At 35.3% G+C, this 23802-nt stretch overlaps 1 protein-coding gene across 5 annotated transcripts in view; it reads left to right on the forward strand.

The window, feature by feature from the left end:
* Nucleotides 1–23802, forward strand: part of PHF14 (PHD finger protein 14) — a gene marked incomplete at its 5' end in the record, with an annotated part of 163155 nt that overhangs the window by 130437 nt on the left and 8916 nt on the right. Inside the window, one exon of one of the 5 annotated variants that reach the window (XM_083881178.1) lies at nt 851–933. The exons of the other annotated variants lie outside the window; for them this stretch is intronic. Coding sequence (XP_083737304.1) covers nt 851–922 — 72 coding nt within the window. The 3' untranslated portion in view covers nt 923–933. The remainder of the gene's footprint in view (nt 1–850; nt 934–23802) is intronic. 5 annotated transcript variants of the gene reach the window in all.

A 23802-nucleotide genomic window follows, 5' to 3' on the forward strand; every position in this document is an offset into this window, starting at 1 on the left:
AACAGTTCAGTTTGTATTATTACTATTAGAAATATATCAAGTACCAGGTTATAATTGCTGCTTTTTTCCTTAGATTTCTTTTGACTGTATTTTTCACAGCAAAGGAGAGTATCAGGTGCTAGTGATAGGAAATACAATGCCATTTATTAGTTTAGTACAGCCTTTAGATAAATATCTTCATTTCTCTGATAGTCTTGTCACTTTGTCTGAAGAAGAGGGAAGGTCCAGAGTAGGAAGCCAGAATTCTTTAGAGTGTCTCTTGGAATTAGACCAAGTAGATTCACTTATTTTAGTATATCATATGTATTCCAAGATAGAAAGTCAGGTTACCACATCTAAGCATACTGAGGATGGATAGGGTAGTACAAGCTTCAAGTAGTATTTTTATGTATTCTTGAGTAGTAAAGAGACCTCTAGTCTGTGGAGGGATATGGGATCTGCGTCTTAATTCTCAGCTTTGTCAACTTACCTCACTCCACTGGAGAAATTAAATTTGAGAGCACAGATGATGTTTAAAAATAAAAAGAGAGGAAGAGTGCTGTAGAACGAGGAATGAAACATGGTTAGTTAGTAAAAGGTGACTAAGAGGAAGATGGATATCCAGATTTTGTTTTTGTGGAATATAAGCAGCTCAGCTGTGGGAGAGAGGAAACTTCAAAGAATCAAAAGATGGAAATGCACCTTTCAAATTTTACAAATAGTTCAGTAATAGTTCATGTCAAAGCTGTTTTACTGAATATGCAGTCATGTGTTTTATAAGGGAGTGAGACTTTCTCCAATCATATCTACTGCAGTTTGTACAAAAAGAGAGAGAGGTGAGTCAGAAAGAGTTTTGTGATTGGATTTGCAGGGAATCTTGAGAGGGGATCACCATTATGCTGAATTTCCAAATTCAGAACCCACCATGAAACAACCCATCTAAGTTACTCATGGGTAAGTCAGCATGATAAACAAATACTTGTGAATTGCACCCTAAAAAATAGGTCCAGAAAGTGTTTGTAGAGCTTGACTTCAACTAATGCCTTTTTTATTTTTAATTTTGTTTGAAGTCTTCTGGTACATCTTCCAGTATCTGCTTAAGTTGATACTTGGAATTGACTACTGACTGGTGCATTATTTGTGTAATTTATGTCTCATCTGAATTCAAACGATTGGTATTGATGAGAGTTCTTAAAGAAAAGCTCAAACACAGCTGTGGAAAAGAGAAATGTGAGGACAGAGAAAAGAAGGCAAGATGGCTAACAGCAAAGGGTTTTAGGAAGGTGGAGAAAGTTTCACAAGATTGTGGAAAGTAGTGTCCAGAAAGTGTCTTGGGCTTGCAAATGTGAGGACACACAACTTCTAATAGGAGAAAGTAAGGAAAAAATCCCATGAGCTGCCACATTAGTTTGAGTAAAGCACTTTTCTTTTTCCTGCTTACAGTTTGTTTTCCTCTTAGATAGGCTGGTCCGAATCTAATGCTGGGTTGCTTGTGTCATCTGTAGGATGATATTTGTGGGATTTGATCACTCAAATAAGGTTTTGTTTTGCCTGTCTAGTCATTCCTCCTAATAGAAATGATGGTTGAATTTTGAGTTCTTCTCAACAGGAAGGCAGAATAGCATCCACTCCTCTTACTGCTGCCCTTCTTCCTAGTCACTTATGATGCTCTGAAGTTAGATTTAACTGTCTGTTGGATCAGGACAGTGTCCAGCTATGGGGCATAGAACAAAAGCCACTCCAGAAATAATTAGCATATTGAGTGTTTAGATCTAGAAAACCGTGAGTTTTCTGTGAATTTCACCTTTCAGTGATTCAGGAAAGTGTATTCTTCAGCATATTTCACCTGCAGAAACCTGTCTTATAAAGTAACTGAACTGACTTTAAAATTAGAAAGATACTTTATTGTTTCTTTCCAAAAGCTGTGCAAGCCTCTATAAAATTTAAGTTGTATAGATTTGAATGCTTGAATAATTTAAATTTGTGTCCATCCTAAAATAAGGATGTGATTGTTATCTTAATATTGTATATATTTCTTGGGGTTTTTTAGGAATTGAAATTGAAAAGTTACATTAAAAGAAGAATTCAGTGCATTTGAAAGAGGATAGATGGGTGTGATTCTAATTTCAGTGTAATTTTGTTAGACCTTCTAAGCAGTTTATATAGTTTCAGCAGTTTTCCTCCAATAATACTGCTTAAGATAGGACTTTTGTTCCCACAAGACTTTTAAAATTCAGAACTACATCACTGTTTTGTTAGTATGCCCTTTTTTCTCTGCTACTACACATTCTTTACCATGAATGGATGAAAGGAAATTCTCTGGATGTTGTGATTACTTAAGATGCAGAGCTTTTAAAATGTTTTAAATGTACAAATACATTTGCTTGAATAACACTGCAATTGTTCAATAAAGTTGAAAGGCTGGTCAATCAGCTTTCATGACCCTTATTCTGGGTTTTGTGGTCAGCTTCACTTTGCAGCTGGCAGTTGCAGAATATTTGGTACATATATTTAAGTAGGTTTTTGATGTATATACAGAGATGCTGAAGAAAGTGAAGATTTGTTGCTGAAGTAGTTTTACTTTGCCATTTTCATGTGTTTAAAGAACAAGATGGGTGGCTTTGTCTTGATACCATTTTTCATAAGCAGCACATTTATCCATGGGGAATTATGGTGTCAGTGGATTGTTATCTAAGTAAGAAAATACTAGTTTTGACAGTTCCCTTAAATGTGAGTCTCATAAGAGGCATATTCTCTTGCTTAATTAGAAGTAAAATAGAAGTACATGAGTTATGTGTATTAATTTCCTTGCCAATCCTGTGGCAAATTAATTAATCATGTTTTAATAGTGTAAGCCTAGAGGCTAACAGAGCTGATCTTTCTGAGTGTCTGCATTGCCAGAACAGTGCAGATACAGAGGAAAAGCTGTGCTATCCTTTCTCTTGGATAGAAAAATGAATGCAACAGCCAGCAAACCCCTACTTTCCCCTAAAAAAAAAAAAAAAAAAAAAAAAAAGCACATATAAAGCATGGAGCACTTCAGGGTAAAATATAAATGATGTGTTCGTAGCATATGAACATGAATAGCTTATGTGCCTGTGGTGCTTTTTGGGTGCCGTATTCAAACTATAAAAGCTGTGCAAGTCGTCGTGGTTCTTGGCTAAAGAAGGATTAAGATAGGTACCCACTAACCTGTTTCTGAACTATTAGAGCACAGACATTTTTCCATAAGTAATGTACAGTAAGGTATAATGATATTTTTGATAGAAAAAAAAAGTGTCACACACTTAAGTCATCTGTCATTAGTTGTAAGTAAGGTACAAGCATCCTGAAAGGATCATAGAATTCAGTTTTGACTGCATTATTTCCTGTTCAATTGAAGGAAGTATTGCTTAATTTCTGTTAATCCAGTTTGCAGCTGATACTGTCTTTTGTTTCTTGATTTATCCTCCTTTCTTGATCTTGGGATAAAACCTTTCCCAACAAGTCCCTTTGGAAATTTCAAGTTAGTACAAAAGGAATTTTTTTTTTTTAACAAAGCTATAAACTTCATCAGCAGTGAGTCCAGTCTATCCTTATGGTATTTTATTACACAGAGGTTTTTACTTTTTAAACAAAGTATGATGTAACATGTTCTGAAATGATTGAATTAGAAGGAATTCCATGGGAAAGTTTGTATTAATGGTCATGTGCTAATTTTTTCTATCTGCTATTATTAGACTAGTAAATAACTGAATTTCCATCACTGGCATAATTCATTTCAGAAAATAATCATAATGAAGAATAAGCACCATTAAGAAGTAGAGAGGTGATTTGCACTTAGAGAACACAAGAATATATTAGATAAAATATATTTTTATATCTAGCTGTATAGATAAATGCACAGCTCTTATGCTTGTGCTTGTGAAAAGCCTATGCATTCTTTTCTAAATTTCATAGGCCTAACAATATATTCCCTGTATTCTGTGTAGCTGCTGTCTTGTATGAATTTAATAGAAAGTTTGTGTCAGACAGTTGTTACTATAAATGCATTCTTTCTGACCCATTGCTATTAAAAAAAATTACTGACACAGGGTGAGTTGGACTCATATTTAGTGTTGAACACTATTTTTTTTTTGTTTAACTTCTGAGCAACTGCCCCACTCAAAAAAATAATTGTAAATATCCATGCTGTGTGGACCTCTCAGACTGTTTTCTGATGAAAAATCATAAGTGATAACTTACTAGTTATTTTGTATGATAGGTAAAGAATTCTCCTTTATATCAATAGTGGTACTGGAATGTGATTTTGGAACAGAGGTTAATTTGTACTCTGAACCTGCTGCTATACTGAGATCTGCAGACAAAACACCACAAAACAACCACCACAAACACTAAATGGCTTACTTTAACAAAGAGAAGAAAACATACTGGATCATCTATGTCATCCATAACCTGGTAGGCATAGAATGTATCCCTCCAGTGCATTTCTTAGTACTTTTTTCTGGTTTTAAAGCTTCTGAGCAGTGGTGGTTTTCATACTTCTGGGGTCTTTTCATTATGCTCCTTTACAGTAAACATTCTCTAAGGTGTTTATTGCATAATGTTTATTGCACTCCTCCTCTTTGTTTTCTCTGACTGACATCAGAAGAGTTGCAGCAGATTACAGACTTGGAATTGAAATGCATCTCAGATATTTTCTGGACCTAAGATTCATTGTAGAAAAGACTGTTATTGTGGAATTACTTATGGGTGATTTGGCCCATAATCCAACTTTTCTTGCCAGAGTGTGTCTTCCAGTCATCAGACTCATTTATCAAAACAAGGGAGTTGAGTCACCTTTTCAGATCATTTGGCACTCAAGAGATTTGTTTGATTATACTTTTTATGCTTCTACAAGTAATTATTATTATTACTGTAGTTCCCATTAATATTTCAGAACAAAAGTGGTAAGCCACATGCCTAAAGAGCCTTAGACTCTAACTGTGTTAGAAGTGAATTAATAATGAACTGAGAAAAGGAACATAATACCTTTGACTACTGAAGTGGTTCCTCCGTAAAATAAACTGGGAAATACAGCTAAGCATGTAAATGCTCTGGAGTTAGTAATTCATATTTTCCCTCTAATCTCTTCACATGACTGTTTTATGTAATCTTCTTAATAACTAAATATAAAGGTCGCAAGATGGCTGGAAAATGCTGTCATGCCGTTCTGCTTTTGAAGTCAAAATTTATTTATGTATATTTAAGCTGTAAATGGCCTTATGAAATGAGGGTTTCTCTTAGAAGAATATTATTAATTTAAAAAATGAATTAGATCAGTTCAAAATTTCCACAAATCCAAGACATTTTTCTTTATTTAACCTTTTCACAGTCTCTGCCCTTCTTTAAAGTACATTCAGTCCTATATCATCATTAAATACCAGGAAGGTATTTAATACATGACTGGGCATCATTTGCATTATACAAGAAGATTAACTTTACAAGCTCTGCTATTAATCTGAGTAGCTCTACATATTGACCTATGAAAGAACATAATTAAGTTAGCTTAATTAAGTTAGTTAATTGTTACACTCTGATGAACTTACTATTGAGAGAAAATTAAAGGCAAATAGAAAATGGCATTCATTGGTTTTAAATCATATTTTAAAGGGTTTCACAAAGATACTTTATATATAGATGATGAAAATATCTATTGTGTAATAAGCAAAGGAGATAAAATTAAAATCCCTGCAGTTTTCTCCTTTATTGCCTGATATTCACCCCTGTTTCTAAAAGAAATTTTAAAAGTGTGCAAAAAAATTAGAAAATAATTTTTGTGAGGTTTTCCCCCCAATACCCAATAAATTGAATTCAGAAATCCTGTTGACACATGGACTACAGAGAAAAGCACACCATCAAGGTTCATTCAATATTATAATCTGATACTGAAGTCTCCTTTGGGGTAGAGGAAAGGATTGAAAGACCCCTCAGGGCAGCAAGCAATACCCCATCATGTGTACATACTCACACATCAGCATAAGAATGTCTTTCTCATGCAGTGATAGAGGGGAAGGGAGAGACACTCCTCGAATTTACTCTGTCAGCTGCATTTCTGTTGTCAGGAGTGCCTGCAAGTTCACTGCAGGAAAACATTCAGGGTTTCAGCACAGATCCTGTTCATAGATAGACCCTCCACATGACTCCAACATCTGGGATGCATTCATCAGTCTTGATAAGCACTGATAAGTACCCTGGAGATCATCAATTCCAAGTAGCTGCAATTAATAAACAGTAAGAAAAAAATGGCCAAACATGCAAAAATGTGCTACAGTGAATGCTGCCAAATGAGCAGATTATTAATCTGTGAGATTCATTAATATTACCATGGCTTTAGTTTGAAATTATTTTCAGTGAACAATTATTAGTTCTCTGTTCCTTTTTTTTTTTTTTTTTTTTTTTTTAATTTGCCAGGTCTATACATTTTCTGGATGGCATTCTCGAAGATTTTAGGATTTCTGCTTTCTTTCTGTTGTAAAAATGAATATTTTAACTCCAGTGAAAACAGTATTTTCCCTGAGGTATTATTCTTTGGCATTTCCAGATCATATGAAAGGGTCATTGATCTGTGGATATATTCTCTGGAAAAATAGCAGCATTGAAAGCAGGAAGGCAGTGGCATTTAGGATCACTTGTGTACAAATTCGTATTCATATTCTGAAGACAGATAAGTTGGAATTGCATTTCTACAGAGGAAAAAAAATTCCTTAAATAGTGCTTGATTCTTTTTTATTTAGGAAAAAAATCTGAAACAATTTTTAAAATTGATAGGATCGGAAGAAGCAATTAAATTATAGCTCCTGTGTATTTTATGAGACATGCTGTTTTTCTTTAACACCTTGCTATGAAAAAAAATTTAATTTTTGTAAATTCAATTTGAAATGAGCATGTTGTTGTATTTGTCCCCTTTAAAATGTTATGGAGCATTAAACAAGTTGTTATAGTCTAAGAGGAAAGAACGGGTTTGTTTTCAGCTTCAATGATGTGCTTTAAATCCTTTTTTTTTTTTTTTTAAATAGAGGAAGAGAGTGGAAAATTGATTGGAAAATTAGAATTAAGTGAGCTTTAGGAGGGAAAACAGCAAGAAGTTCAGGTTTAGGGCTGTTTCACCTACAGGGGATTTTGATGGTTGTACTGGTGTCAGGGAGCTTCAGTGTACTTGTGTGCACTGCCTGGTCAGCTTTGACTGTGTTGCTTTGAGATATCCGTGATGTGGCACTGTGCTATGTCATGTAAGCCACTGTTGCCATTTCCATGTGTCCCGTGTGCTATAAATGGAAGTTCTCTCCTGGAGGAAAGTAAGTGTAGCTTCTTTCTTCAATATATTATGGGCACACTCTTCATGTTCTATTTTTTGTTTCTTTGCTAAGGGATTTGTTGTCTTCTCTCTTATCTGTAATATTTAAGTGAAAAATTATGCCAATGCATTCTTTGGTCATTGCATGCAGTGTGAATATTAGGGCTCACACTGCACTACGTGAACAAAGCAAGTGATCCTTTTTGTAGATGATACATAATACCAGAAATTTCCTATATGATAGGTTGAAAATATCATCAGAACCCTTTTAAGCTATTGCAGGCTAGATTTGAGATAATGAAGCTTGAATAGAGTCAAAGATTCCAATGTCATCCTTAAGGTAGTGAAGATAAGCAGAGGTCAGTCAGTAGTCATTAATAATGTAGGTTATATAGATTTTCCCTACCCAGTTGCTTCAGGGTTATCTCTAAACTGCAGTGCAATCCCAATAGTGTCCCCATGCTGCTTTGCCAAACTATTGTTACTTTACATTTCTCTCACTGTTAAGTGGAATTTTTAGACACTGAAGAATTCATACTGCCTAAATATTTCAGCGTGGTAGGATCAGTGATTTGTCATTTGTTAGAGTACATCTTTTTGCTATTAGTGTATTTTTGTTATTTTTGTGGTAGTCTTATATACATTAATCTACGTCAATTAACAGTATTTTTAAACTAAAATTATATTAACTTCAACGTGTATTTTCTAAAGACTATCAAGTAGGTTAACACACACTATTATCTTTAATAGCTGTCATCGACCTCCTAAATCCTTCTTAAGTGAACAATTTTCCTTTAATTATGTTTTAATTTTTAGGTATTGCTATATAGCTATCCTAGTCTCCCAAAATCTCTAGATGACCTGGAAAACCCAGAACTACATATTTTGTGCTGTAGCTATGGTCTGTGTTTTAGTTAGAAACTGAAGATGTTCCTGAAAATGCAGTTAAATTTAGAGAGACTTAGACTGTGATGAGGAGCAGTATCTTTGTAAAGCTGGTTTTCCGTTATCTTGTCCTAGGGTGTTTTACTTTGGTGAGATTCTTATTTAAATGGTTGGAATCATCACAGGGAAATAGCACACACCTCCTGTCACTTAAGATACTTCTGTGTCCTCTCATAATGACTGCTTTGTATTATTCTGTAGTTCTGCAAATGCACAGTGAAGATATGCCTACTGCATGACTTAGCTGGCTGAAGTTATTTGCCTAAAACTCCATAGATTCTGCCAGTGTTTACCAAGGAAGATACTTGCAGAGGACTCCTCAGGGCACCTGGAAGAGGCTTTAACCTAGGGGGATGGCTGAGATGGGGTCTGGAGATGCTCTGCAATTCTGTGGCCACCAGACCAAGCCCACGCTGCTGCTGAAAGGGCAATCTGTGTTCACAGACTGCCTGCTGCTCTTGTTGGACCAGCAGATGAGTGAGCTGGGTCAGTAGGCTACTCTGGCAGACCGTGGAGTGATACCCATGGGAGGGGTGAAGGACACGCACAGCCGTGGACCATGAGCTCCTTCAGTGTCAGCATGCAGTTCAATGGTACAGGGCTGACACTGAGATGGCATTGTCATTTGTGTGCTCTGGAAACAATAAATTAAATAATCTTCAAAATACTCACAAAAAGTGTTTCTGGATTTACTGAATTAGGCAGTTCTTTTGTACTTATCCATTCAAAAGAAGCACTTTTTCTCATTTTACAACTGTTATTCTCAGTTTACCCCTCAAGAGTAGGCTTGTCATATTTGGTTCAGGAGATTGACTGAACTGAGAGCTAATGTTGTAACTAATGAAAATCCTGTTTGTTTCTGCAAATTAGGATCAACTTTTGCCTATAAGGTGATCAGTTACACAAAATTTGGACTCCTATTTGGTATCGAGAACCACAAGGACTGGAATTCACACAAAGTGGTGATGCCTCTGCTTGTATCCTTGTGAAGTTTTTTTGTGATAGTTACCAGGAGAAATTTTTTTCAGACTATTAGGGAACAGAGGCATATCCACACTTTGCTTGTTGGAAAACTACCAGCGTTGATTTGGATTCATCAAAGTTCAGGGAACCATGTGTGTCCTGCTCAACAGCCCAATGCAATGTACAGGCTGGGTGCAGAGAGCCTGGAAAACTTCCCAGCGAAAAAGAGTCTCAGAGTGCTGGTGACAGCAGTTGAACATGAGCCAACAGAGTGCCCAGGTGGCTAAGAAGGCCAGTGACATCTTGGATTGTAGCAGGGTTGCTGTGGCCAGCAGGACCAGGAGAGTGACCATCCCCCTGTACTTGACACTGGTGAGACCATACCTCAAATTCTGTGTCCAGTTTTGGGCCTTTTACTACAAGAAGGCCACTGAAGGACACTGCCAGAGAAGGCAGTGGAATTGGGAAGGGTCTGGAGCACAGATCTTGTGAGGAGCAGGAAAGGAGTTGGGGAAGTTTAGTCTGGAAAAAAGGAAGCTTGAGGAGACCCTCCACACCCACCTGAAAGGCGGCTGCACCGAGGCGGGGGCCGGTCTCTTCTCCCAGGTAACAAGACCAGAAGTGGCCTCAAGTTGTGCCAGGGGAGGTTTAGATAGGATGTTAGGAAAAAATCTATTAACAGAAATGCTCCTCAGGGAAATAATTGACTCACCATCCCTGGAGATATTTAAAAGACTTGTAGTTCTTGCATTTAGGGACATGGTTTACTGGTGAACTTGGCATTGGCAGGGTAATGGTTTGGCTTAGGGATCTTAGAGATTTTTTCCACTTAAATGATTCCATAATTCCATGATTCAGAGGTCAAATCTAGGATTCTAACCTGAGAATTCTATCTGAAAGCAGAAAAAAATTCAAGTGATAGCTTCTAATATTTGGGAGACTTATAATCAAAATTCCAAAATGAGCTGCCAGTGGAAAAAGTTGCCTTAAATCTGTACAACTGACAATAGAATCATTCATTCCCTGTATGTTTTCCTATCTTTTGATTGTACTTGACTACAGTTTCCCCCAAATTTTCAGACTTTTTGTCTACTGCCTACAGGCACTATAGGTAAACTCAGTTAATCCAGTGTTGTTCACACAGGGTCACATGGATATTATGAAAATAAATGTCCAGAGTTTAGACAAGGCCTTTAGAAAATACCCATTACAGCAGTGTAAAAAATTAGTCAAAATAAAGGTGTAGTTGTTCTAATATCTCTGAATCTGGGAGAGAAAATGCTCAAAATGGAAGACAAGTTACTAAGTGCATGAAGAAAGCATAAGGAAAGGAGCAGAGGTTTTTAAGGCATTTTAGATGCTTATTTTTATTCTCATTTTTCTGACAGTCTTTATTTATATATTTAGCTCTGGGAAAAAAAATCTCAGTAAGTCAGCATTTAAAAATGGATTCACCCACAGAATATAATTTGTGTGCGTGTGCATGCTGTGCAAACTTTTAGATGCTTTTTTCTGCAAAATGTTACTTGGTTTAATAGTCTCTTTGTAGTTTCAAGGGTGATACTTGAAATGGGAATCGAGGCAAAGATGGTGGTTTTATTCAGTGGGTAGATAATCCTAAAGTCACCATTTTTCATATTGTAGCCTGATAAGCAGTAGAGTAAAAATAACCCAATTTTGATGTCATGGTGTTACTTGAGAAAGCATTTAGTAGTGTCTGCAGAGGCACCAAGATATTCAAAAAGGGGAAGCACATTAAAACCTTAAAAAAAAATTCCATTCCCTGTCACAGTAGGAAAGATGAAGTAGAGAAAACTTCCTTCTTCACCACAAGCATGCCACCAAGATCTCTCTTATGCCATGGAGTGAAATACATTTGATCCCTCCATCCCTGCCTCAAGATCTCATGCAAAAGTACTAAAAACTCAGAGAAAATTTGAAATCAACATTTGTTTCAATTATTTTATCTAAGATAAAATGGTGGAAGAGCTTGGTGGTTCTTTAAAATACTATTCCTAAAGCCTATGTTTTCTAAATTCTTCATATGATACTAAGTGTTTCAGATGGAATTTCTTTATCTCTAAAGTACTTGTGTATAATAATAGTTAATTTTGGAAAGTAATATGGGTAAATTTGATTTGTTCATGCCTTCATCTTGCAGTCTTCTCTGGGGCTATTGTATGTGGTAAGAAACTGGACTAGAGAAATATTTGCTGCCATCCATTGTAGCTCCTTATGTCACAACCTGCCAATGTAGTGATGAAGCCAAAAAATAGTGCCAAAAATTAAGCTTTTCAGATCGTTATTGCAGATGTGCTGTGGTTCCAGGTCAGATTTTGTTTTCAGCTAAGTTAGCATCTATAAAGTGCTTGGCACTATTGTGATTTCTAGTTCACTGTTTAATACAAACATAGCACTTTGAGAAAATGTCTTAGCCAGTTTTCCAGAGTATTATAGCTTTGCAACTTCCTTATTTTTTGCAACTTCCTTATTTTTTATTTACTGAACTAATGCTACTTTATTTTCATTTAAATCAATATGTATTGAATTTAATAAGCACAGGGTCTCAGTGTTATGGTCTGTGAAGATCCCATAACACAAATTAGAAAATAATTCTGTGCAATTAAATATTACACTTTTCTTGTGGCAACCTTACCCTAAGAACTTGTAATTTTGGGCATTTGTTTTTAGGTCCATAATTTGTATCATGAATGCATTTCAGTGTTGCAGTCAGGGTTATATGGTTTTAAATCACTGAATTAAAAAAAAAAAAAAAAAAAGGAAAAAAAAAAAAGCTTTCATTTCTAGTATAAAACCAGACATTGTGGATTAAAAAAAAAATTAAATAACGTTTTAGTTCTTTTTACTGCATTTCGGCTAGAGTTTGCACATAATAGGAGAAATCTATTTTTTTTTTTTTAAGGAAAGACTGATCATAATTGTTTTATAATGACTGATAATATTGTTTTAAATATTTGGAAAATTTACATTCTTTTCCTACAGTGTTTATTATTGAGAAGCTTGTAATAGCCTCTACTTTTCTACATAATGTAGAAACTTAAGTTAGCAATAGAAGCAATAGAAGATTAAAGACAGTGAACAGAACGGAACAAATGAATTCTTAGTCTTATTAATTGGTAAACCTAATCTTAAGCTAGAGAGGTATTGCACATATCAACCAGGAAAATAGAAGGTTGTTTGCATAAATATCTTTCTACTGTTAAAGCACATCATTAATAGGCTTTATTAAATCAGACCAAGAATCTGCATCAGGCGGCTTCATCATCCATAGAGTCATGAAGTGAATGTCATCAAAAATCACTGGGCCTAAACACTTATCAGCTCACTATGATAAAATGACTGCATTTTTATTTGCACAATAACCTCAAATCCTCATATTAAAAAGTGGCAAATTTTTTTGCCCTTTACTAAGTGTGACACATGTAACAGTTATTCATCACTCCATAATGGATCATTTTTATCAGAGTCCAGTGTATTTTCTGTATACATAGAATAAATATTTACGTTTTCTCATTTTTCTGAACTAGAAGATACTGATAGAATAGGTTTGAAGTGTCAACTATAATTCATTGCATGCAAAGAAAAGCTTTATACTGATACTGTGTGAAAGGAAAAGAATATCTAAATCATTTCAGCAGCAAGCTTATAACCAAGATAATATCAGCATTTTCCTTCTTGAAAATATATATGCCATAAATTAAAGGAGGTCTTCAGTATTTCATTAAAATGCTTCAGACAAGTTTAACCCTGTCTTCAATAGGAATATATGTATGAATACAAAACCCCTTCTTAATACAAAAAAAGTGAAGGTCAAGTCAAAGTTAAAACAAGCTTGCAGTAAACTTCCTATTAATCCTACAAATATTTTGTTTAGAAGACATTAGAAAACTGTGACACGTGTTTACTGTCAATTTAAAAGCACCCATTTTATTCTTACAGAAAACTTAAGATATATCTAGCACTTTACTGTTGTGTACAATTGTAATGTAGTCTGGGAAAAAAAAAAAATGTATATACTGAGTGTATTTGGATGAAGCCTTAATCTAGTTAAAATTTACCTTAGCAGTAAATGTTATAGAGGAGAGGTACATATCACAGTATATAATTATGTTTAAATATATACAAAGCAAAGTAATTGGGTTAATAAGAATATAATATTTAGAATTCAAAATACAGTTGCAATGAAGCATTTTATACAAAAATACTACAGTTCATATAAATATTATGGTATCTCATCACATTTTCAGCTCTGCTTCTGGCTTCTTTTGCAAGAAAATGCAGGGAAGTGTTGGTACTATTTGTAAGGAAATGATAATAGAAAAGTATGTGATGAAACCTTTCATCCGTTTTGCAGAATTTACAGCTGTCCCTTCATTATTGTTTTAAACCCATTTGATTTGTAGTACTTTAGTGTCTTATTCCACATTTCTCTAATCTATTGAAGGGTGAGTGGTCAAGTTTTGTGCTTTCTTTGTGCATGCTCTTTTCCCAAGTCCTGCAGCAGCACCTTACACGTTTATGGCTACTACCTCCTTAATTCCAGCCTCATCTTTGCAGTCTTCTGACAGAGGTGCTCTCCAAGGTACCTGGTCAGAAGTGACATTGCTTTTATTGGAGCCAGTCCTATCACAGAAGACTCAAGCTCATCATCACAGCTTTTTGCAAACAAGCAGAAAGCTGAAATAAAGTCTTATTGTTTCTGATGAATGTGAGAATTTTACTTTGAAATCCCAAGTGTTTTCTTCTAGCAATAAATTTAAATTTTATCACTAATTAGTATCACATCACATTGATGATGAAATAAGCTGGGAGATTTAGTAAGGTCATGTATTTAATAAGAAACATCAAAATACAATTTTATGGGGTATACCCAGTGTTTTGGTTTTGAACTGCTGCCTAGAAATGTGATAATTGTTTTCTTTAGAAATCAGGTATTAAAGGACAATGTGAGAATGAATCTTTCTATGACAAAATCACAGAAGCAGACCATTTTAGAAGCAATTAGTATGTTTGGAAGGTCATTAATGTAAGGCTGTGAGTTTGTCCCCACAAGTGACATGGATAAGCTAAGTGATCTTGCAGTATTTGCTGTTGTCAAATTGCATTAGCATCTCAGGCATGATAAGAATGTCATAAATGTGAAACAAAAAGTAATTGCTATGATAAGTCAGTAAAGCTTGTTTAATACTGCATGATCAGTATTGAAAAAAACTTGCAGTTTCAATTTTAATTCTTTTTGTAAACATTTTCAATTCCTACAGACTCCAAATCTTTACCTTTTGTGATTATCTGCAGACAGATATCAATTTCCTCTTGGATGGGCACTCTGTAAAACGGCTTGCCAGCTGTTCTTGCCAGAATGTTTGTAGCATATGTATTAGGGAATTTTTGCATTGTTGCATCCTAAAATCAATGTGGAACATAAGGATGATGAGTTATGTTCTAGGCATTCCTTCTACTGTCCATCAAATGCATCTTGTGAAAGCAAATGTCCAAATTTTCAGAGAGTTCAAAGGAAAGAAGAATTTGAGTCACCATAATTGAAATTATCCGTGGTTCTATATCTGACTGCATAGAAATTCATTGATTACCTTTGGTTATGCTTTGTTCAGGTTTTAGGGAGCTTTTTTAACATTATGCTTTTTATGTAAACTGAACTCTGGTCAGCCATGTCAGAGAGCTCAGAATAACACAGTACTTCAATCCAAACAGCTGCCTACATACAGGATAAGAACCTGCTTTAACTGGTAGGTTCCACTGCTTTCTGGTTCAGAATAAAGGAGATGTATATGAGGTATGTCTGTATTGAACTATGGGATCCTACTCTTGGAAATCAGGCACTTATTTAAGCCAGCTTAAAGCCATCCATTTGGCTTTTGGCTACAAAGATCCATGCTGGCAAATTTGCAATTGCAGTGTATCTTTCAAAATATTGGCTTCTAGATAGTATAGGAAAAGTTCATCAGAGAAAAACTGCATTAGGCTATTAGTATGTATAGTTGCACATAGCAGAGGCTTTTCTCATTGTGGTAAACTCAGTATTTTCAGACATCAGATGAATTGATTTCACGACATTTTTTTGTGCTTTGAAATGAAAGTACTGAGAGGCCCTTGGTTGTCTTCACCCCTTCCAGCACCATGGGATCCTGTCTACTTTGCAGAACAAGTGTGATGTCTTCATGGCAGATGGAGCAGGCAGGCTGACTCCTAGTACCTCACTCTTTTCAAACATACATCGATGCTTCTGAGGCAAGCAAACTCCAGAATCATAAAATCTGTTAAATTTTGATTGACTGGTGGCAGCTTCTGTATTCCAGCATGAGAATTCACATCTTCAGAATATTTTCAGGGGAGCTCACTTCACATCTTCTAGCACCAAATAACTTCCATAAGGAAAGCTGTCACTTGTCAGAAGTGAGGTCGCATTGGTCTTTTCATGATAGCATTCCAGTTAGCTGTAAGTGCATGGCTTAGAAATTACAGCAAGTCAGCCAGTCTTGCATTTGAAAATGGTATTTCATTGTCACAATCAGAAGAGATGCACCTAGGGCTTTCTGAACTGAAAGTTTCTTAAGCAACATATTCTTGACAGTACCTCTGAAAAAAATGGTTAACTGCAGAGTATCTACTGCTTGGTTTTGAAGGGCTTGATAGATCACCGGTTCATAAGCATTAGTCTAGAAAGCACAAAGAAGCTTTTGAGGAGATCTGGCCTATCATTTGTTTGGACAGGCATTTTGTTGTTAATTGATTCTTCTCATCCTTTCCTGCCATGGGTTATGAAATCATATGCCCTAAGGAAATGAAATTCAATTATGCATTTAATATTTTTGCATTAGTGAGGCACATGCATCTGGCATGGTGAAAGCAAGATGATTTTATGTATAGAAGTTGGTTAGAAAAAATATCTCAGTTGATATAAATATGATCACAACCTGCTGCACTCCTGAGAAAAACTCTAACACTTGAGACAAAAGCTGCTGTTATCACTGTTAGAATCTGTTGCATTAAGAGTACAGTAGTTTGGCAGAAAATGCACACTCTTGCTTTCCAGCTAATCCTCAGTGATCAGAGGGGCTGGATGTGGCACATCTCATGGAAATCCCTTTGCTACATATCTCATGGCATATGTCTTGGCTATAGGTGCTACTTCTATGGAATCTAAAAATTTTTCTGAGTGATGAAACACTAATATGATGGGAGCTCTAAGATATTTTAATATCTGGCTTCTAAAAGTGATAACAAAAATATGTCACTGTGCCCATGTGGGTGCTGGTTGTCTGGTTGCAACATAGTCCCAGAACACATTTTAGCTCTTTAGAGAGAGAGACTGGTGCCTGTTTCAGTTTCTTCACTTTAATACTCTTAAATGGAACAACAGAAGAAAAATTACGACTAAGAATCTTAAAAAATCAAAACAACTGCCAGAAATTTCCTTTCTAGGAAAATCTACTCAGTCCCCCACCTTGAACATACCTATAAGTGGAAAGCTGGTATGTCTACCTTATTCTTGTACCAAGAGTAGATGTTCTTTTAAGGAAGTACATGAAGAACAGCAACAAACAAAGAAAGAAGAGCTTGTATCTAAAGGAAAAGATACTAAGATTTTAAGCATCATCCAGGAATTTTAAGATCTCCAGGAACTTTCCTGGTTAAAAGATGATAGTTCTGTGAAGTAGGTGGTGAAAGCTAGAAGGAAACAAGCCCAAAGGTGGTGAAACATACACCCAAGTATGAAGTTCTAGACATATTAAGAAAGCAGTTTGTGGGAGGAAAGTGGAGCAACATTGAGATATGTTATTTTAATCAGCTTTTGTCTAGTTATCAGCTCAAAACAACCAATTGGGCATGGAGAAAATTCTCATGTTCTCTGTAAAAGTGGATAAGACCTTGAAAATGAAAAAATGTGTTTGGGACTTTACTCAAAGAGTAGGGGAGGGCTGTGTTGCATTTAATGAACTATTCAGACAAAATAAATATCTTAGCTGTCACCTCAGTTACTCAGAGAAGCAACAGGAAAAAGAGAATCACAGATACAGCCTGTATTTTTACATAGGCCAGGAATACAAATCTTTTTCATTAAGCAAGAAGGCTGGCTTATTACTAAGACCCAGTGCAGGAAAAATGCAGTTCAGGCCTTATTGGAAAGAATGTTGCCAGGGAATGTATTTTCTGGGTTTTTGGGTATTCTTCCTCCCTACTGCACATTTTTTTTCCTTCTACCAGCCTAACTTTGAAATATCCTTTATAGACAAAACCTTATACCTTGTGAAAAATTATAGAAATTATTACGGAACAAATTTACCTTTCTGTGAAGAAGAGTGTAAAACTGACAAATTTGAAAAAACTACATTAAGAAAACGTTTGCTTCGCAAATGGTAGAAATTTTTAATATGAGTGTCCACCATTTTCTTTCTCCTGCTCAAGACATGTTAAACATAAACACATCTATGAATATAGACTTGTTTGGCTAGGATAAAAAGGTATGTGGCATTGTTGTGATGGAGTATCTTAGTGGTATGATTCCATGTTTAAGTTTTCTAAAGACTGTTGGATTTAATTTAAATCCTTGGTTAATCAAAGTCTGACATCATATTCACAAGCAATGAGCAGCAGCCTTGTGTTGTCTCTGAGATGCAAGTGGACCCAGGCCTTCTACAGGGAGAACATGGGAATGCTGGTTTTCTGGCCAGGACGCATACAGGGCAAGCTGCTGGCATCTGTAAGTGTCTGTCCTTTTCAGGAAAGAATCAGTTCAAAAAATAAAAGACAAAAGCAGCAATGTTCATTGTCTAGGAAATTACTGTTTTCTGTGATGGTGAACTCTGAATAAGATTTTTCTGAATGGTCTCCTGCCTGCTGTGGGGTGGCTGTTTAAGGTACATGTGGTGCTTTCACCTGAGAGGAGACAGTACCTAATGACAAAGCTCTTGCTGAATAGAGGGGCTTATACTCTCCTGGGCTGCACCAGCTAAGTACCCAATGCTGTAATAGCCTACAAATCTGAGCTATTCAACTTGGGATGAGTGTTAGAATCAATTATTGTAGCTTTCTGTAGAGTGACTGTTCCTCTTCTTGTCAGACTTAGCCTCTTACTTGCCTTGTTGAGTCATGTCTTCATGTGTGAGAATTATTTTCAGTCATAGCTAGTGCAGAATGCTGGTTTGTATAAAGCCATCTGTGGGTTAAACATCTCAGTTAATGAAAAACATGCTGTGTGGGATTGGATTACCACCTGGATTAGATTTCTAATGCAATAAATTTCTAGGCATTCCCTTCCAGTATTTTCACAACACTTCAGTCTATATTATGGTGGAAATTGGATTAAAAGGACAAAGCATGAAGTCATTTGCTGAAGCAAACAGGGTGTTAGTGCCAAATTTTGAATAAAAGGATGCTGCTGAAAGGACCGCGTGTCTCTCTTCTAATCCACAGAGAATCCCCTGCTTCCGAGTTTAAGGACTTCATTTCCAAATACAATGCACAAGGGGTACATAAACCTCTGTTAAACAGTTCATTTTGTGCATTCATCTCTTGTTTGTTTATGGTATTAAAAATGTTGTTTTCAGCCTGGAACAATCCCATTCATGTGGAAATCACTTTGTAAATTTAAATACTGTATTAGTGACAGTTCTGTTCAGAGAAAGTATTTTAATGTGTTGGGCAGTATCAGTAGCAATCCTCCTGTAATTAAAGTTTTAAATATATGAAAGAGAATTCTGACTTTTATTTTTCTCAATGAAATAAAGATTTTCAAGATAAAAAATGGTTACATGAAGAGACAATGCTCCCCATGTCTGAAAATGTGATGTTGCTAGGACAAATGAATGATTGCTGTTCTTGGATGAAAGGAATATTGTGTGTGAAACTTCTGCTGTCCATTGAGTGGACTGTAAAGTTTGAATTCTAGGCACAAGACAGGACATAAATGATACCTTTTAAAAACCAAGAATTAGAAGATAAGTATCTAAAAGTTTCTACATCCAAAGATGTAATTCTTGATCACAGTCTTAATAATTATCTTCAAATTATGCAAGATGGCCTAAAAATGAAAGTACATTCCTGTAAAAAATCTTACCTAATTCCAGATGACCGGTTTCACAGAGAGATAACAGACCACCACTTAAATTCCATTAAGATATGGTCTTCCTTGGAGAGCAAGTGCTTCCCCTTCTGAGAAGGACAAATAGATATCAATTTCATTTGATCCCACTGGCTGATGTAGTAGGACTGACTTAGTAGTTACTTCCTTATTACATTATATTTTAAAAATTGACTTCATTTCTCTATTCATTGTTCCAAACCAGACACCTTTTTTATGCACTGCTTTCTGATTACTCTCAAAGCATCTTTCAAATTAAATAATTTTCTTACAAAAACCAAGTTTATATGAAGTAAAACTGTTTTTCATATACTTTATAGTTTGTTGCATATTATAAAATGTCATGGATCACAAAATTCCTGCTATTAATGGTTGTTTACTTTTTCTAGACACAAAAAAATAAGCATCAGAACTTGAAACCTGACAATTTCTTGCAATAACTACACTCGTTTTATGTTTTCTTTTCTAGCTTCAGAAAGAATGGGTGATGTTCTGTGCTAGAAAAGTTAATGCTTTTAAAGTTTTCTATATTCACTGAATGTAATAACAATGACAGCACTTAGCACTTATATAAATCTTTTCATGCATAGAGCTCCATCCTGACATTGAAAGTATTATTATTCCCATTTTATGGGTAAGTTCTTTAACATTCTAGCAGTGAGTTGAATTTCCACACCTGCCAGGCCAAGAAAGTATTATAGCAGGGGTACAAATGTCAGAGATTTCAGCTGAGAAACTCCTCACCTGAGTCTCAGACCTTGTTTTACTATCAACGCATTGCTTTAGCTTTATGCCAGTTTCTGTCAGTGATGCCTCCTTTAGATTAGACGACCTGTTAAGTATCACTTCTCCATTTCTTCTTCACTGACATTTTCCAGAAATCCAGAGGTTTCCTCAGCTTTTCCTACACAAGGAGTTGTCCCCTTGACCTTAACTCAGAAGGATACCTCTACAGACTGAGTCAAGCCTCAGTATTGTTTGGATAAAATATCTCCAACAACTGATATTTTATCTGTTCTGTACAATCAGTTTATTTGTTTTATTAAAAAAACCCAAAACTATTTGAAATACTTCTATATACATTTTAGCAATAACCACTTTTTAATAAGTCTTTATTTATTATCCATACTTGGAACAAAAATTCAATTAATGTACATGGCCATTATCCTGACATACTTAGCTTCCCTAATGTTTTATTTCTTGTTCTTCTCTTCTTTCGTTTTGTTTTCATAACTGATTTTCAACTCTACATGATCAAACTCCCAGATGTGTTTGTATAGCATGTGGTATGATAAGACTTGGGCAAATTTGGGTTATTTATTAATACTATAGATAAATATTTATGTATTATCATTTATCATTTTGAACAGCAAAATCTTCAAAGGGGAGCTAGAGACCTTTCTATATCTAGGTCTTAAAAAGCATAATTTGGTGGAATTTTCAGTGGACAGGGGAAGCAACAGCTAACAAAATTTTTCATTATTTGGTCTTTTGAGAACTTATCTCCTGAAAGGTTTCCTTGAGTGCAAATGGATTGAAAATACCTAAGTCCAGTTCAAGTAACAAGTAATTAATGCTGCTCTCAGTGACATTAAGGAGAGTACTGACAGAGAGAAACACCAGGTAATGTAGGAAAAGTAAGATCCTTGATTTGTTGTCTGCCTAAATGGATGGCATTTACTATATTTTCTTCACAGTCTTATATATATTTAATAATCATATTTAAAAATTACGTTGGAAGACTAGGTAGTATAGGGTTGGGGTTTTTTTCTAAATTTAAATGCTGATTTAAATAGCAGTGCTGCAGGCTTCTGTGCTTCTTGATTTGTTGATCATCTAAGTTGCATGTAAAGGAGAGGAAGCAGCAAAATGGGTTGTCTCGAATACTAAGTGGTATTTGCCAAAGAAGAACATGAGCCTGTTTTTTCTACATAACCTTTTTCTTATATGCTACCTGTTCAGTTTTGTGAGTAAAGGAGACATGCTAAGTTTATTTTAAATCATCAGTAAGTGTATAAGTTTATCTTAAATCATCAGTAAACAGAAAAAAAGGCAATAGTTACTGGCTGTTAATTCTTAGAATAATGATACCCAATTCCTGGAGCTCCTGTATATGCAGAAAGAGAAAAACCAATGAATGAAACCACATAGATTGCAACTAAGTAAAATGAATGATGATGGAAGCTTTTGCTTGATGTTGTTAGGAGCCACTCTCAGGTACAAGAGCAGCTGTTGAGCAAGAGCAGAGAGCAGCAAGTGCCAAACATCACCATGGGGCTGTAGCTGACCCTCCTTAAGGTGATAGACAGAAACTCTGTAGAGACAGTTGATTGGCAGCACTAAGATTTCGGGAAAGCATAGACCTCTGGAAAATAGATCATCTTCCTCTTTAAGACCCATAGTTAAGATGTCCTGCTTGATTCAGGAGCTGTTTAAAGTCGGTATCTATTCCAGAAAAGTGTTGTTCTACAGTGTAGCTCATATGTAGCCCCAGTCAATGGTAGTATTCAGCTCAGTAATCAGATGAGTTGAATGTAAGGATGCATGTATACGTGTTTGCAAGTTGTGCCCCTTAATGGTAAAGAATATGGTGAAGAATATTATGACTTGGAAATACTGTGATATAATATAATGGGATACAAAAAGCCTTCTGAGGCATAGAGTTTAGTGAGCTTCAAAAGGAGTTTCAGTGAATGATATTAAGTGACTTCAGAGTGTTAAGGAAAAAGTACATAAACAACAATTTATAATGTAAGCTCTGTAATGAGCTCTTCTATCATAAATATGCAAAACAGTAATTAGTTATAGCCAAATTTCCCTAGCTTTGGGAATCTTTTAGAATATAGCTTTTCAGTAATTGAATCACATCAAAGTATTTTTTCTCTCACTCTTCTAAGAACGTTATGTGTGCTTTGTTGGAGGGTAGGCAGAGATGGGAAGCAAGCTGTTGACAAACCAAAAGATGACTTTGATGTGGTTTAGTGAAACAGTGACTTAAAAATTTATCAGAAAGAAATGCACAATGAACATATAAGATGTCCTGTGTGCAGTGACTACCAGCACCAAGATGAGGTCTGTCAATTAAATTGATACTAATTTTCTGAAAGGCAACTAATTTTTTTTTCCACAAAGTGTATAAATATTATTAGATAGAAAGTTTTGGAAGGATTTCAGACTATGTTTGACGGCAGAAGCTGCTTTTACAGGATGCATTTTTTAGAAGTGCCTTTTTGATGATATTTGAAACATTAAATGGTTGGACATCATATTTTTTGTAGTTGAAAGAATTTCATTTGATTCTGACTTCAAAAAATTACAGTGAAGCAACATCACTATCATGACAAATTACCAAAACATTCCTCAGTATACCCAATGAATTAAATAGTATTTGGCTTTCAATCCTCATCTGGAAATGCAAAGAGGAATGGAGTTTGAGGAGATCTACTGTTAAATCTGATACTTTTTTTTTTTTTTTTCAATTTAGAAGCTGATCACCCTGAAACTATTAAAACTGTGGTATATTAAATGCTACAGTTTTGATTCCAAGCTGACTATGTGTTTATTACCAATACACCCTTGGTGCTTCTAAGGCAACTGATTTAAACTATTGTAAGAAACAGGACTGTTCAGGCACGATTACAGGCTCAGAACAAGATCCTTCAAATAGAGCAGTAAACTCAAAATGTAAAAACCAATCTACAACATTTCCTTTGCCATCAAACCAACTGATGCCCTCAAACCAACCTTTAAAGCCATAGATCTCTTGTCTTACTAGGTTTCATGTCCATAGCCAAATGGATGAAGGGAATCATTCTGTGATTCTCTACAGTCAAATTAAAAGTATGTTTGTACATCTTGGAAAGCAATGATTTTGATTTCTGGGTAGGTCTGCAATGCTTATGTTAATTCAGATTAAATGAATGATAACAGTAGTAAAAGAGTAGATCTTCCATGAAAGATGGATGTGACTACTAATACAATACTACAGATATGGTCCTAAAATTGTCTTTTGGGGATTTTATTTAATTGAAGTTGTTGAAATAATTGGAACATTTGCTTACTTATAGTTGTTGGATTCTGAATTTAAATATCAGTATGTGTTTGGGGGACTTGCTGAAAGGAATTGCAGGGTGGGGGGGGTTTGTTGGTTTTTTTTTGTTTTAAGCAAAAGTCTTTTTAGTTTTTAATTGCTTCAGCAATAGCACAGATTCTATTTGCTCTCACAGTTTAGCCTTCATCTACTTCTACAGCTTCATTAATTTCTATCTGTTTTGTTGGCAACTTCATGGATTGTGACTAAATATAGGAGTTCAGTATTACAGCAAGTATAAAATCATTTCTACAACATTTGCTTATATCACATTTTGGAAAATAAATTACTAAATGAAGGCAATGTCATCATATTAACTCCATTGAAAGTTCCAGCTTCTGTGCCTGGAATGTGAATGTTTCATGTACTTAGGTGAAATGTTCTGAT

Source organism: Zosterops lateralis, assembly GCF_965231275.1.
Source record: "Zosterops lateralis genome assembly, chromosome: 1".
In the NCBI taxonomy this organism is placed as follows: Eukaryota; Metazoa; Chordata; class Aves; order Passeriformes; family Zosteropidae; genus Zosterops; species Zosterops lateralis.